This window comes from Apium graveolens, chromosome 7 (assembly GCF_009905375.1).
Source record: "Apium graveolens cultivar Ventura chromosome 7, ASM990537v1, whole genome shotgun sequence".
Classification (NCBI taxonomy): Eukaryota; Viridiplantae; Streptophyta; class Magnoliopsida; order Apiales; family Apiaceae; genus Apium; species Apium graveolens.
In genome coordinates, this window is record NC_133653.1 from 13,958,180 (window position 1) to 13,974,114 (window position 15,935).

Genomic DNA, 15,935 nt, shown 5'->3' on the forward strand with positions numbered 1-15,935 from the left:
AAATGCAGAGAGGGAGAAGAGAAGAGAATGTTGTGTGGTGTAAAAAGTACATTCACTTTAGCCTCTATTTATAGGAGAGGAAATGTGAAACTGCCCACAGAATTAATATCTGAATTAAACTGCTCCATTAATAAAAAAATCAAAACTGATCAGATTTTGAATTTAAATTTTTGTAACAGCTTTTTACTTAACACCCACATTATTATCAGATTTATATTTTAATTCAATATATCAGTTACATATCAGATTATATATGCATGTCCAGGTTCAATGAATTAGACCAGACCCACTAATAAAGTGACTTAGCCCAATTCAGTATCGAACCCAGCCCAACGATAATAATAATAATAATAATAATAATAATAATAATAATAATAATAATCCAGTCATTAATAAATAAATTTGAATAAAAATATTAATTCTCAAATAAATAAAATCCTCGCCCAGCCCAGGTCGCCTCGCGCACGCGAGACGCCGAGACATTTACCCTTCGACCCGACCCGCGTAAGCAAGACGCCGAGACATTCGCCCTTCGACCCGGTGCGTTGCATGGCGGGGCGGCGGTGCGCGCGTGTGCGCGTGAAGAACACAACAACAAAATGGACCATCATACACCTTAGTAGTTGTATGCTACTCACGTGTGTGATACCATATAAAACAGACAACCCCTTTATTTATTTAAATGTGGGACAAATATTATCAAAAATTATAACTCTCATTTCATATGAATTTCATTAAGAAAATTCTTAAAACCATACATGAAAATTTAAGTTCAAATATCATTAAACAATTTCCAATCATTAGATTTTAGGATTAACATCAACAACATAATTAAATTAAGTTCTAAAATCATAATTTTCTAACATATTACATATTACATGTCATTTAGAATCAACTTGTATATCATCCCTTGTCTTCTTTGTACAGCTTCTTGTTGTGAGAGCTACAACAATATATCATATAAGTGGCTGCAAATATAGGTATACAGATATTTATACAGGATAAAAAAAATTAAAAAAAATTAAGTTTCCTAGTATGCCTTATCTTCTCCCAGTATAAGAATATTATATTATCATGTGTAGTATGGATAATGATAAGGACTAAAAAATGCATAAAATTGCGTTTTTTTAACAAATAAGAAATACAGTATATTATTTACATAAAACACTACGAAAATGATATGAAAATGATGAAGGACAATGTGTAAAGAACTAAAAAGTGCCCGCAAGGGTTGACTCAACTGGTTAAAGAGAGGAAAACTATCCTCTTGGTCACATGTTCGAATCCCACGAGAGGAGAATTTATCATTATGCTTCCTGAGTCAGAGAGTCTGTCGCTTAAATGCGGTTTATCTTGGTTCACGTGGCAGCGCATCCGAAGGGTAGCGACTGCGTGTTACCTACTATAAAAAAAAAAACTAAAAAGTTGAAATCATTTTATGAAGACATATTCGCACAGTCAAAAACTGCTGTAATCGCACTATTACATCTGGATAATACTAAAATTAATAAGGCTTTCAATATTATTTTATTTCAATATTACTACAATTCCAACAATTAACAGACAGTAGAAAAAAGTTACTGAGAGATTAAGCAGGGAAACAGAAAGAAGATCAGAGACAACAAGTGAAAGTGGCAGACAGATAATATCAACAGTATCAGACCATCAACAGCATTCTCAGAAGCTTTGGCTTACATCACTCTTTCCAACTTAATAAATTATCCCCTTCAAATTTAAATCAAATAATTTAACCACCTTTGTTTAAATCCCCCTCTTAATCCTAACCTGCCTCTATTTAAGCATAAACCTCCCTCTGCTCTTAGCTATAAAACTCCTGCAAAAACATCTTTGATTTTAGTATTTTCGTTTACGTGTCGTGTACAAAATTATCGAGAGTTGAAATACTTGAGTTGTTAGGTTACAATATGATAGCTTACTTAGAGCATTTCGTTCACGAGAACGAATCCGAAACCATGGCGGAAACAGACGAGACTGGTCTCGTATCCGCCATGGACCTTCACGGCACAATAAACTGCCACTCCACCTCACTTGCATCTTCCGATTTTGGCGGCTTGCATCACGCAAAACCTCTCGCCGTTATTCACCCTACCACCGCCGACGACATCTCGAAAGTCATCAAATTCGCCGGAAATTCAACCAATCTCACCGTCGCCGCCAGAGGAAACGGTCACTCGATCAACGGCCAGGCCATGTCCGATGGCGGCTTCGTCATCGACATGCGATCCATGCAGAATTACGTGTTCTCCGTCATGCAACTCCCCGGTGACGTCACGTGCTACGCCGCTGACGTCAGCGGGGGTGTGTTGTGGGAGGAGGTGTTGAAGCAGTGCGTGGTGGAGTTCGGATTGGCGCCGAGGTCGTGGACGGATTATTTAGGGTTGAGCGTTGGCGGGACGTTATCAAACGGCGGCGTTAGTGGCCAGGCGTTTCGATACGGCCCGCAAACCTCGAATGTAACGGAATTGGAGGTGGTGGTTGGAGACGGTGATATTTTAGTTTGCTCGGAGAATCAAAACTCTGAGCTTTTTTATTCGGTTCTCGGAGGCATTGGACAGTTTGGTGTCATTACTAGAGCTAGAGTTTTGCTTCAACCAGCTCCAGAAATGGTAAGATTTCGTGTCGTGTATTTCCGAGTTTAATATTATTCTCTGTATCACATTTTTTTCATTAGCTAATACAATATTTTAATATAAATGAAAGGATTGCGTCGTGTAGTTTCATGTTTATTTATATATGCTAATTTGTTATTCGGACATCATACGACGATAATCGTATATTGTGAAATGATAATTTTTGAGAAATTTTAATTTTGTGCAGTAATTTAGGATAAAGATGAGTGATTATAATTTGATTATTGCATGGACGAGACGTTAATGTAGTGTAATAATTTTGTGTGATTAGGTGAGATGGATAAGGTTAGTTTACTCCGAGTTTAGCGAGTTCACTCAAGACGCCGAGTTTTTGGTGAGTTTGCCTGAAGGTGGCGAATCGTTTGATTACGTTGAGGGATTTGCATTTTGCAACAATGATGACCCGGTCAATGGATATCTATCAGTGCCACTCAGTTCGAATCAGAGATTTGACCCGACCCGAATCCCTTACTCAGCTGGACCAGTTCTTTACTGCCTTGAAGTTGCATTGCATTTCAGTAAATCCTATGATTCCTCAACAGTAAACACGGTAAGTGTCTTTTTTTACCGTGTATGAGTTTACTCCATATTTTTACTAAATAATTTATAATTAGTTTAACTTCCAAGTTGTTAAAGAGCTTTAAGGTTTTTTTTATCTAGTAAAACACATTCGCACATCTAATTTTGTATTTGTGTTTAACCCTCAATCTCGTAAAATGATTGATACATAAACTTCTGGAGAAAGAGGTGTTGGGTCACATATTTAACTTTTTAACTTATAATTAACGGTTATGGATAAGCTAAAATCTATTTTTTTTTTCAATCCAATCTTTACCTTTTAAGATGAGATTAGCGACTTTATTGAGATTAAAGGCAGATAGATAACGACCTAATTGTTTAGTATTAAGGTTAAGCACATAGATTAAGAAGTGTTTGTTTAGTGAGCTGGACTGCTGGATGGTAGAAGATGTGGAGCCCCGGTGTAGCTGTTTTAGCAACAAAAACTGGATTTTGACATAGGTAGACTGATTTTGACTGTAAAGCAATTAGGTTTGTCCAGCAAGGACAGTGAAAAAGTCATAAATTGAGTTTATAAAGTAGTACATTTCGAAGTAGCGTTGGTTTTCGTATTTTAGTTTTGGGTCTTTACGAAAACATGTCCAATTTAAATCAGATTTTTCTTAAACAAGATGATCAAATTTTCTGATCTAAAATCATAGTTACCTTCTAAATTGTGTAGATTTATGTAGTATCAATGTAATTTAAATTACAATACAAATTTGTGACAAAAATTGATAGGAATATTTCAAGTGGCAGCTAATATGAAACTGACCATACATTATGTAATGTATCTTCCATTGGATCTTCTGACACCAACAAACGTGTAGCAATAAGGCCCACGGGTCGGGTCTTTATTACCCACCATGTCATTTCCTTTCTTATAATAGGACAAAACCAAAAAAAAAATGAAAATAGGAATTAAAAATTATTGGGCATTGGGTCAGGACCAAAAACAGTATATCCCCTTTTCATTATGGAGATTTTGTTGGCACCAGTTCACTACTGGCTAAAATAGCCCATCATTTTATATTCTTCTACTATTAACTTGTTCTCTTTTTTGTAAAAGACATTATGATCATGCATTTGATTTTTTTTTCCTTTATCTTTTTTAGTAATTATGGTTGTTGCAGGTGGTAAATCGAATAATAGGACGCCTGAGATTTGTGGACGGATTGAGGTACGAGATGGAGCTAAGTTACATGGACTTTTTGTTGAGAGTGAAACGTGTCGAACAAGAAGCGAGATGTAATGGTATATGGGATTCCCCGCACCCTTGGCTCAACTTGTTTGTGTCCAAAACAGACATTGCAAGCTTTGATCGTCTCGTGTTCAAGCAAATCTTGAATCAAGGGGTCGGTGGCCCGATGCTGGTCTACCCTCTTCGTCGATCTAAGTAAGCTCCCACCTTCAATCTTAGCACACCAAGTCTTTTGTTTACAACTATCGTTTATCAGGAACTCAACCACCATACATACTACACGGGTGTATAGCAGCAAGTGTAGTATGGAAGTGGTAATGCAAGTAGAGTTTAATGGAGTCAGCAGATATGCTGACTGAGTAGTATACCTAATAGTATACCTAAAAAAATCTGGTGGTTAAGATTTTGAAGTTGAAGTCGTTTAAAAATTTTCCAGTTACAATTTACAATACAAGGTCAGCTAAGTATGACCCACATTACCCATACACACCCCCACCCTCTCTTCTCACCTTTACAATTTGGGACCCGTATCTCCTATTTTGTACCATATTTTTTGCCAATCCGGCACAGTACGATGATTGCGAAATCTTTATTTACTTCGGTGCCTATGTAATGTACAACAGTACACTATTATTCTACCCGTCTCTGTCACAATTGGTAAAAAAATGTAGTGGCATCTTAAAAAAAACTCATTGTTATTTGTTTTTCTTGGGAATTTGTAGAAATTAATACATTGGGTGTATGCACTATGCAGCACTTTAGGACAAAGATATCCGCAGGACCACTTTTGATCTGCAATATTCTCCTTGTTTTGTTTGCTGGAAATTAAACTTTGTTTTACCTCTTGGAAAGCTTCATGAGATTAGATTTGAATTCAAATATAAGGCCGTGTTTTATGGAAAACGTATTTTAGCGTTATTACAGTAGAACGGGTTGTTCTTGTCGTTCTCAAGAAAGATGAGGTACGAGAAATTTTCAGGGTCGATAGTTGTGCTATATACAGGAGGACAAACATTATTTATTGGTCATCCAAGTACGGTGACACCATTATTTGTGTTTCCAGGCACCAATTATTATTTTCCTGGACCAAATCATCCACCAATATTCTTAATTCATTTCCCTTTTTACCTTTTGCTCTGTCTCAATTTTGTAACCAGGTCCCCCCTCAGGCCTTCCCCCACAATTGTCACAGACATTTGTTGTTTATATTTATGCAATTAAGATTCTAGTAGAATAATGATCTTACGGAATAACATTCCATTTTCTTACATTTGTTTTAATTAGGTGGGACAACCGGACATCGGTGGTGTTACCAGAAGGCGAAATCTTCTACCTAGTAGCATTACTGAGATCTGCTCTACCATACCCCAAGGGACCTTCGGTGGAAGAACAAGTTTCACAAAATCGCGAAATAATAAATTGTTGTGTGAGAAACGGCTTCGATTATAAGCTGTACTTCCCTCACTACAATTCGGAAGAAGGATGGAAGCAACATTTTGGGGATCAATGGCCGCGTTTTGTAGAGAGGAAGGCCAGATTTGATCCCATGGCCATTCTTGCACCTGGGCAAAAGATTTTTAGGAGAAATCATCACCAATCCTAGCTCTGCTAGCTACTTTGTATTAGTCTCTCAAGTAATAGATATTGTTCTTATTTTTGTTGTATTTTCTCTTCAGACTTCAAAGGTCCAATGCAATTGATTAAGAAACACATGCAGTTTGGTGTATATGAATTCTCATATAATGTTTTGATTTTTACATTAACTAACCTAAAATTAGTGAAATCAGAATATTTTTAATATTACATAATTTTTTTGAATTTAAGTTATGAAATTTATTTATTAGAAATTTTAATAATATGATTTGATAATATTTAATATATATATATATATATCAGTTAGTTATACTACAGTTTTCAAAAACAATATAATGATTGAAATTTATATTTTTATTGGTATTTATAGGTGTGATTACGAAAGATTATTAGATTTAATTAAAATGTAAATTTTAGTTGATATCAATAGTATACGAATTGTCATTAGTCTGTTAACCGACCAAATCCAACTAATTATATTCAGATCTACGTTAGTTTAATATGTTTAAACCTGAATCAATGGTAAAATTTTATGTGTCAATAATAAAAAAATTATGTTAGCTTGATACCCGTTATATCAACCAAATCCAATTAATTATACTTACTATTTTGTTTAATTTATTTTAATCCGGGTGATTATTATTTTATTTTAGAACGAATAGATAATATGTATTATTTTGTTTTAGTTTGATGATATTTATATTCCGGTTCAATAATATAATATTTTTAGCGAGATTAATAATATTTATTATTTTATTTTAGCCCGATTTTTTCAAATCCAACTAACTATATGTAGATTTTTTTAAATTTTTTATTTAAAATTGGATCAGTAGTATAATTTTGTTAAGGACAGCCGAGTGAATTATATATATTATTTTGTTTTAACGAAAACCATTAGATATATTATAATTATGTTATAAATATGTATCTATTTATGATAGTGTTTATTTTAAATATTACACACCGACTATCAACCAAAATTTCATTATTTCATCTTTGATATAATAGTATAGATATAGAAAAAATGCCATAAAAATTATTGGTTGTAATTATATACATGCATCAGTGGACTTTTATGATCGTTTATAAGAGACTTAAATCAACAACATATGGGAAATTTTGACATATACCATTTCTTCTTTTATAAAATCCCAAAAATATTAATTAAAAATAAGTAAATAGATTAAAATTTATCAAAATTTGACTAATATCTTAAGGGTGTTGTTCTCTAAAAACATCTACAAGAATTTCCCTGGATCAACTCTTAAGTTAAAATTTGGTGAGAATGTGTAAAACATTACTCTACTCCCAAGTGCTCAAAATTTTAGAAGCCAACACTTTCTCCTCAAATCTATGACTCTCTTCTCTTCTCTCCTCACTTCAGTTTTTTATTAGTATATATCATTTTTCTCAACTTCAAGTAGAAATATGTATGTTTAGAAACCAGATTAAAAATGGATAAAGATAAATTTGAGGAAGATTGTTGTAGTTAGAAGATATATTTATTTCTTAAATTACTAGAAACTCATTTAATAATAATTTTTATGAAAATGATGTTAGGTGATTTTTGGAATTGCCCTACCAAGTATCAGGATGGATTATTGAACACATTACTCCACAATTATTAAATATGTATTTCAAGGGACTTATCGACCAATCCGCAATAATTTTTCGCAAATGGGGCCTTTTTTTTGAATGGAACCCCAAAAATTATTGTTGTGGATTAGTAGAAAATATATTTTAATCTGAATATTTGAAATATAGATCAAATGTCTTTCGATCAGTATGTTAGAATCACGACATGGATTGTGAGGTTATGACCCATATCTTAACATGTAAAAAACAATTTTTTTTAATTCACGTTTTTCTCAAAATCGTGCATCTGCCAATATAAAATACATAGAACTGGGGGGGGGGGGTTTGCTAGCTAAATCACGAGTCTAAAATAAGAATCGAATGAGTTTGAAGTTTAAAAAGACATGCAACATTAAAGATTCTCTCTTACGTGCAAAAAAAGGAGCTAAAACTACAAAAAGCAAGCTTCGATCTTGGCTAAACGATTAGGTTCTTTTTCCTAACTAAGTTTGTTTTGTTCACTAGATCAATCAAATCTACTTGGTTTCCACATTCCTTTGAAACTGCTTCTCTCTTTTCTCTCCCATGCACCTTTAATTTTTTGCTTTATTTCCCTTTTTCTTTTTTACTAGCTCTCTCATACATGAAAAGTAGAGAAATATAGGCCATAGTATTTCAAACCAAGTTTAGACACAGATTCTGTTCTAAAGTGTGTTCCAATAATAACATGATCATATACATATCTTCAAGTAATATAAACCAACCAACCTACTTAGCTTTTCACAAAGGATCTCTACATATATATTGTTCTACTTTATAATACTTTAATTTAATAAGATTCTTGAAAATCAGAGTAAAATTACCAATCAATATTCAATAAAAATTGGTATAACTCGCTATCTCTAAGACACGTAGAAAATTTGAACCATGTTAAAAACTATATAAAAAAAAAGTTGACCACTTGTGTATATGAATTTAATAACTTGGTTTAATGATTTATTATTTTTATTATGAATTGTATTCACATTTGAGCATAAACTCATGGTTATATAAATCGGCAGATTTTTCAAAAATTGCTGAAAATTGCTTATAAATGGTTAATAGATTGGTGAAAAATATACACGCACTTTGATAAATCATTCAATTTTTTGAAAACTGTTGATAAATCTAAATCAATAACTCAACCGATTAGTTCCGATAATATATAATCATGCAAAAACCTCGTATACGACAGGAGAGCAACCAATTTCCCTGCATAAAGCATTCCATGCACAAAGTATCTGATGCTTCTCTGTTTACTGTCTCATGTTCATGCAGGGACGTGTTTGTGACCCAAATTTTGAGATTCTTTTGCTAAAGTTCATCAAAAGATTGTGTGCATTGTCTTTACCAATTGGAGTATTCGCTAAGATTTGTTCAACTAATTCTACGGATAAGTTTGCAACCATGAATGTGAAGAGATAGCAGAAAGTAAGATTTGATGAATGACAATTGAATATTAGAAAAAGAAAATTTTGATTTTCGCATAAAGACCGGATAGTCCTTTATTCCTCTCTAGTAACTAACAAGCAGAAGAGTCCAAAACATATATAACTCGAACTTTCAAGTAATTTATTTTTTAACTCATCATATGTAAATCTATGAGCTCCATTACCCTCTGCGACTTAATCTTAGAGTTTTACTTTCTCTAACTAATTAATCACAAGAAATTAAATAGAAATTAATGACCTGTTTAGTAAAATTTGATGACAGAAGCATCTTAGTTATACAAATTATGACTCACCAACCTCGCGGTAAAACTGGCGAGGATATAAATCTTGCTAAGATTTTACTCTATCACTTTAAAATTTTATATCAATGCACCTCGAATTTGAAAGTGATTTAGCATTCGTGTTTTTTCACTCAAGATATTAGATATATTTATGTTTATTGTGTATTTAGTGGTTTATGTTGTTGTCGTATTCCGTTTATTTTGTTTGCTTAATAACAACAATATTTTTACGAGTCTAGGTCGAATCTTGTTTGATAGGTGAATAAGTGTACCAATCTATATTGGAGACCTTCCAGACCCATTTTACAACCATGAGATTAGATTATATCCTACTGTTTAGATTAAAACAAATTCAGTTATGTATTAAGGCCACTGTCCTGCATTTAGATTAAAATAATTCAGTTACACATTATTTTCTATACTGAAATTTGTAATTTTTTAATCTAAACAATTTTGCACTCATTTGTGTGGGCAGTTTACAACATTAAAAATGCAGAACAATTTTTATTTATTTTGTACATACTTCATCATATATTTTGAACTTAAAGTACTCCTGACTCCATTATTAAACCTAATAATTAAATCCAATTTTATTTTCATGTATGTGGAGTAGATCGATCTATTTTAATTTTTTATTAACCTTACAAATACTAGTGAAAATACAGTGTTGTACGTTACATTACATGAATTAAATAAAATTCTGAGTGCAAGACAATGAATATATAATGTAATATGCAAAACAAAGTGCAGGACAAGGGGTGGTATGTTTTAAAGAAAGAAAAACTATGCATAATAAGTAGAGCCGGCCAAACGAGCGGTTTGGCTCGGCCCGCTCGCTATTCGGCTCGCCAGAAATTCGTACAATTCGGCTCGAGATGTGCCGAGTCAGAATTCGGATCGAACCGGTAATTAAAACGAACCGAGCACGAATTAACAATCTGAAAACCGTAACCGGCCCGTAACCGGACCGGCCCGGCACGCTTAACTCGCCAGCGAATTTGCAAGCTCGAACCGGCACGGCTCGAACCGGCACGGGTCGGCCCGCGAGTCACCCTCACGCCTCAATTCGCCTGAATTCGCCTGAATTCGCCTGAACTCGCCTGAATTCGCCTGAACTCGCCTCAATTCGCCTGAATTCGCCTCAATTCGCCTGAATTCGCCAGAAGTCGGCTCGTGTTCGTTCGTGTAACTCGGCTCGCATTCGCTTAACTCGGCTCGTATTCGCCTAACTCGCCTAACTCGGGAAACTCGCCTGATTCGCGAGCCGATTCCGGGTTATCACTTTATGAAACCGGCACGGCTCGGCTCGGCTCGTTCACTTCTACGTGCCGTTCACGAGTTACTGACTAACTGATTCGGCTCGCCTGAAACTCGGCACGGCCCGGACGGCCCGACCGTCTGGCCACCTCTAATAATAAGTATCTTCATGAATCACAAATTTAGAATAATACATAACCACGTGGCATGACTAAAAAAAGTATTTCATAATCACATCACATACTGCATGATGTAGGTCATGTGTTGCAAAACATTTATTATTACATTTTATTATAATTTATAATAAAGTAGATGCATTGAACTATTTTGTTGATTATAATTAATATGTCCATCCAAATTATGTATTTATTAATGTATTTTAAATAAATAATTTCAGGAACATAAAACTTTTGTTGTTGTAGATTTATATTCAAATATAAAATGACAAAGAATAAATTAAATGGAGTAATTTATAATTTTTGAAAGTACAAAGTTTAGTTCCCCTCGTTATATTTAAAAAATTGGTTTAGAAAAAAAAATCTAAAATATCTTTTTATTTTTTGTAACATTTTTACATTCATTTGTACAAAAAAAATTTAGATAAAAAAGTTAACAAAGATTTGACAAAAAAGAAAAGAATTTATATTAAAATTATTTCATTTTGTAACATTTTAATTATGTTTTATTATGTAGTTAAGTATTAAATAAAATTGTTGCAAAATTATAATTAAATAATAATTACATTTAAGATGCCATAACTTTCTTAGCAAAAAATAATACATAAAACATTTAAAATGAAATAAATTGTCTCGTGCAAATTATTTTTTTTTACTTTATTTGTTTTTGTATGGAAGGTGGTTGATTTAACGTGTCGGGTAGGTATTCAACTTTTTCAAAAAGTTTATGAAATATCATTCGTTGGATTAAAATTGATCCAAGGGTTTAAACAGTTGGTCTCCAAGTCTTCAATTTCAACCCGGTCTCCAAGTCTTCAATTTCAACCCGGTCTCCACTGAACTTTGTTCAATATATAATATATAGTAAAGTTCTATGAATTCCACCTTTTAATTGCAGTCCTCAGAGTCCATCTATATCCTGCAAATAAAATATTTTCTAAAACGTGTTATCTTGAAAAACATGTTTTACAAATATCATTACTTCAATAAAATCATGCAAATCTCATATATTTACAAGTACAATATGTATGTTCTGCAACATGACATTTATGTTCTGCAAACTAAGCATGTTTTGTAGAATAATATATTTTGCAACGTTATACTTGTAAAATCTATATAATCTGCAAGATTTTCAATAAAATTGTGATATTTGTAAAATATCATTCAAAAAATAATATGTTCTGCAACAATTTAAGCTATATTTTACTTGCAGAACATATATGGACTCCAAGGATTTCAAAATAAAATAAGGGACTCCATAGAATCTAACCCTATAATATATACTATATATAATTATCAATTAATATAGCACGTACTAAGGAGTTAGTACCAAGATGAGGTTATCAAGGTTGAAATCTGACTAAATGGCTCGCAAATGTAGGCTCAGTTGGTTACATAACGGATAATTATTCTCTTGGTCACATGTTCGAATCTCACGGGAGGAGAATTTATAATTATACTCCTCAACCAAAGTGTGTCGTTTAAGTGCAATTTATCTGGAAGAAAAATTTATGATTATATCTCATGAATCAGAGTATGTCGTTTAAGTACGGTTTATCTTGGTTCACATGATTTGGAAGCTATTGCGTGAGCCTGTGAGATTTATCCAGTGCGCACCCGAAATATAGCGGGTACGGGTTCGTTACAATAAAAAAGAAGTAGGAAATAATTTTTTTAATAAACTCTCTTTTAAATTATGATTTTCAGTTAAAAGTTAAAATATTTTGTAAAAATCAAATCCAACTAGCATTCAACAGTTTTGGACAATTAATTCAGTGTAGTCCCGGATAATTTAAAATTTTGATTCCACCTGTATGCGTAGCAAATTGCATGTTAAGTCAGCCTATGCAACAAATTGCAGGTCTCGAATCACTTATTTATTAGAAATAGAGACAATGATTGCATTATAATTTTATAGATTGCATGAATACAATAAAGTCGAAGTCGTTTGTTGATTTTGTGTGCTACTCAAAATTTTATATTTACGTCTAATAGCCAAGTATTTCTGAAGAACTTTACAGTTGTAATCATGCATGAATGATTAATGTCACCCAGCCTTTTCAATTTGGAGATGGAGCATTAGCTAGCTGGATGTAGACATACTAAACATATGTATACTATTAGCAATAGCTTGTATAAAAGTGGTAGCAAATAGAAAAGGTCCCAAATTGAAACACTGTGCTTTACAACTGTTTACAGAGATTAGTTCATTACAACACAGGTCTTGCTTTTGAGTTTTTATAATGTAGGAAATCAAATAATTATGAGATAAAGTACCTCGATCTCATTTTTGAAATGAAAATTTTGAAATAAAAATATACCTAATTTACATTAATCATCACTTATTTTCATTTTTTTTAAAATTCAATAACACAGTTATAAGTAAAAGTGAAAATATTTTATTTAACTTATACTTGTTTTTCTTTCTTTATAACACTGAAGATCAAGGAGTTATACTTTTGGCACCATCTCCAAATTTGCTTCATTATCTCAAAATATAATGTGCAGTTTCGGTCATGTAATTTTAACCGGCTTCACAATAACTTCTTTCTTTTTCGGCTAAATTAATACTACAATTGAAACTTGATTCAATATAATCGGTAAGATAATAACTTCACTATAATAATATTTTTCTCCGGGATTACTATATTTAAGCCATTAAATTTTTACTACCGCTAAAATAATAAACTCGTTAAAATAATTTTTTTATGATCTCAGACGTATTACTATAAAGAGGTTTAGCTGTATTGTATTAGAAAATAAATGAGTCGAAAATAGAGCACGGTTTACGAAAACTTTGTAAGATTATAAGTTATATTTGCAAAAAATGAGTTGAAAATAAATGAATCCAGATACATTAATCATTCAACAGTTAATACCTATTTAGGGCGGGAAAAAACGGCCAGTTTATACCAAATGCACCATGAGCCTAAACGTTCAATAAAGGTGGGTTACATTATTATTGGGCAAGGCTTGAGAGCCCATAAATATCACGGCCCAAGATAAGCCATCTATAATTCTGTAATTTCCCTACCTGGCCCATTAGATTACGATTAATGAAAGAAGTTTTAATTCCGGTGTATTCAAATTTCAACAGTTCAAAGGGTTAGATTTTATTTTATTTATTTACTATGATATAATGTTGCTTAAAATTATTTTGATCATAGTCATATATATTTGCAGGTTAAATTTTATTTGTATTTTTTGTATTTAGCCCATGTGACGGGCGACGGGTGACCAGATTATAAAGTACATGTAATCATATATCTTTTTCATTCTTGTGAATCAAATAGGTCTCTTTTTGCTATTTATGTTATTTTTATAACTTTATATTTTTGTTTATTTTTTATTGTATATACTCGTCAAAAAACTCAAGTAATTGAGTGTTATGTTTTCAGGTAATATGTGGCGTAAATCTCATTTCGGGATTTTTTTCGGACATTGAAACATTGTCTATTCTTCCGGAGATATTTTACATATATTTCGGTTACACGGTAAACTTTCTTGAATGAAATTTGTATGGAGTATATCTATGTACGAGTATTTACACCCGACGAAAAAAATTCAACAATTCAAAGATGAGAAAATATTAGGGTTAATACGCTAAAACATAAATTAACTATTATCTAACTTGCAATTTGGTAATTGAACTTAAAATATTTGTATTCAACTCATTAAATTAATAAAAACTTACATTTAGCTAACTGCCATTAACATGCATGCATCAACATAATGAACGAAAGTTTACTCAAATTTCTTAATTTCTACAATTCCTAAATTTGTAAATTTCATAAAATTTATCATTTATAAAATTTCATAAAATTTATAAAACCTATAACTTTTGAAAATTAGATAAATTTATACGTTATTCAAAATCTAACGTACGAAAAAATACTAACAAATTTATTTTAGCAAAAAACCTAACGTACGAAAAAATGTAAAGAAATTAACTAATCTATTCAAAAAAAAACAAACAAAAACAACTAACTGAATTATTAGGGAAAAACCATAAAATATATTAAAAAAAACTATCGGATTCCAATAAAGTTAGAGTTAAGTTAACATTCGTGCAAATGTTTTAATGTTCAGTGACTAAATTACAAGTTAAATATAGTTCAGTGATCCATTAGCAAACTTTTTGAGTTCAACTATCATTTGCAAGTTGGCGATGAGTTTAGTGAGTTTTTATCCTATTAACCCGAAAATATTATGGTAGAATTCATTTTATAATAAATAATGAGAATTTAACTTATTTGACTAGTACGGTTAATAACTAATATAGGTTATCTTATAAAATTGATATTTTATTATGATGATGTTTGTAATAAAAAATATTAAAAGTATCAAAAGGTCACCCAAAATATTTTTCAAATGACACGAGTCATGGTCTGTTTAGTTATAATATAATTAATAATAATGACCTCATTGCATTCACATAAGTAATAGGGAATTAAAATATCTTTAATTAATATTACATTAATTATACTTGATTTGGTAATAATAAGCCCCGAAAACCCAATTACATATTAATTTCGTAATAATTAAAAGGGTCGAATAACATCTCATAAATAATATCCAACTACAGATATAACTCCAACATAAGTAGTCTTCAAGGCATCACGATTGACAAGGAAACTACTTCCTACATTGTAGTACTCCAAAGTTCAGGGACTTTCTTCACGTATATAAGGGGTCTCATCCCTCCTTTCATAACTACATTTTTTGACATGATCATTGACATGACGCAAGGTACATACGCATCTTGTGAAGACAGAATCGAGTCATTGCAGTCATTAGGGGGCTTGAGCTTACGAATAGGGTGCATGTCACAGCGGCACGAGCATGCCAATATGGGCATGCCATGACGTCAATTAGCCAGGTATGCCTTTTCATGATTCGGCATGCCTTTTTACTATTTTTTTAATAATTATTTTAATATTTGAAATATCCAGAAATAACAAATATAATTTTAAAATATTTACATATACTTTGATATTTAAAAGTTACTAATTTAAATGAGTATTATGATGGTATTTGGTTGTTACTGTCAACTAACTTTAATTTTATATTCAAGTTCACTGTATATTAGTATAATAATTATTTATTAAATTTTATTATATTTAATTGATAAATGACATGCCATTTGAGCATGC

General features: G+C 32.0%; 1 protein-coding gene across 1 annotated transcript; it reads left to right on the forward strand.

The window, feature by feature from the left end:
* Positions 1 to 1,665: 1,665 nt before the first annotated feature.
* On the forward strand, positions 1,666 to 6,169 carry LOC141671780 (cytokinin dehydrogenase 7). The gene is made up of 4 exons (XM_074478127.1): positions 1,666 to 2,627; positions 2,923 to 3,201; positions 4,343 to 4,605; positions 5,695 to 6,169. The coding sequence occupies exons 1-4, from the start codon at positions 1,926 to 1,928 to the stop codon at positions 6,011 to 6,013; spliced, it is 1,563 nt and encodes a 520-aa protein (XP_074334228.1). The 5' UTR covers positions 1,666 to 1,925; the 3' UTR covers positions 6,014 to 6,169.
* Positions 6,170 to 15,935: the final 9,766 nt, after the last annotated feature.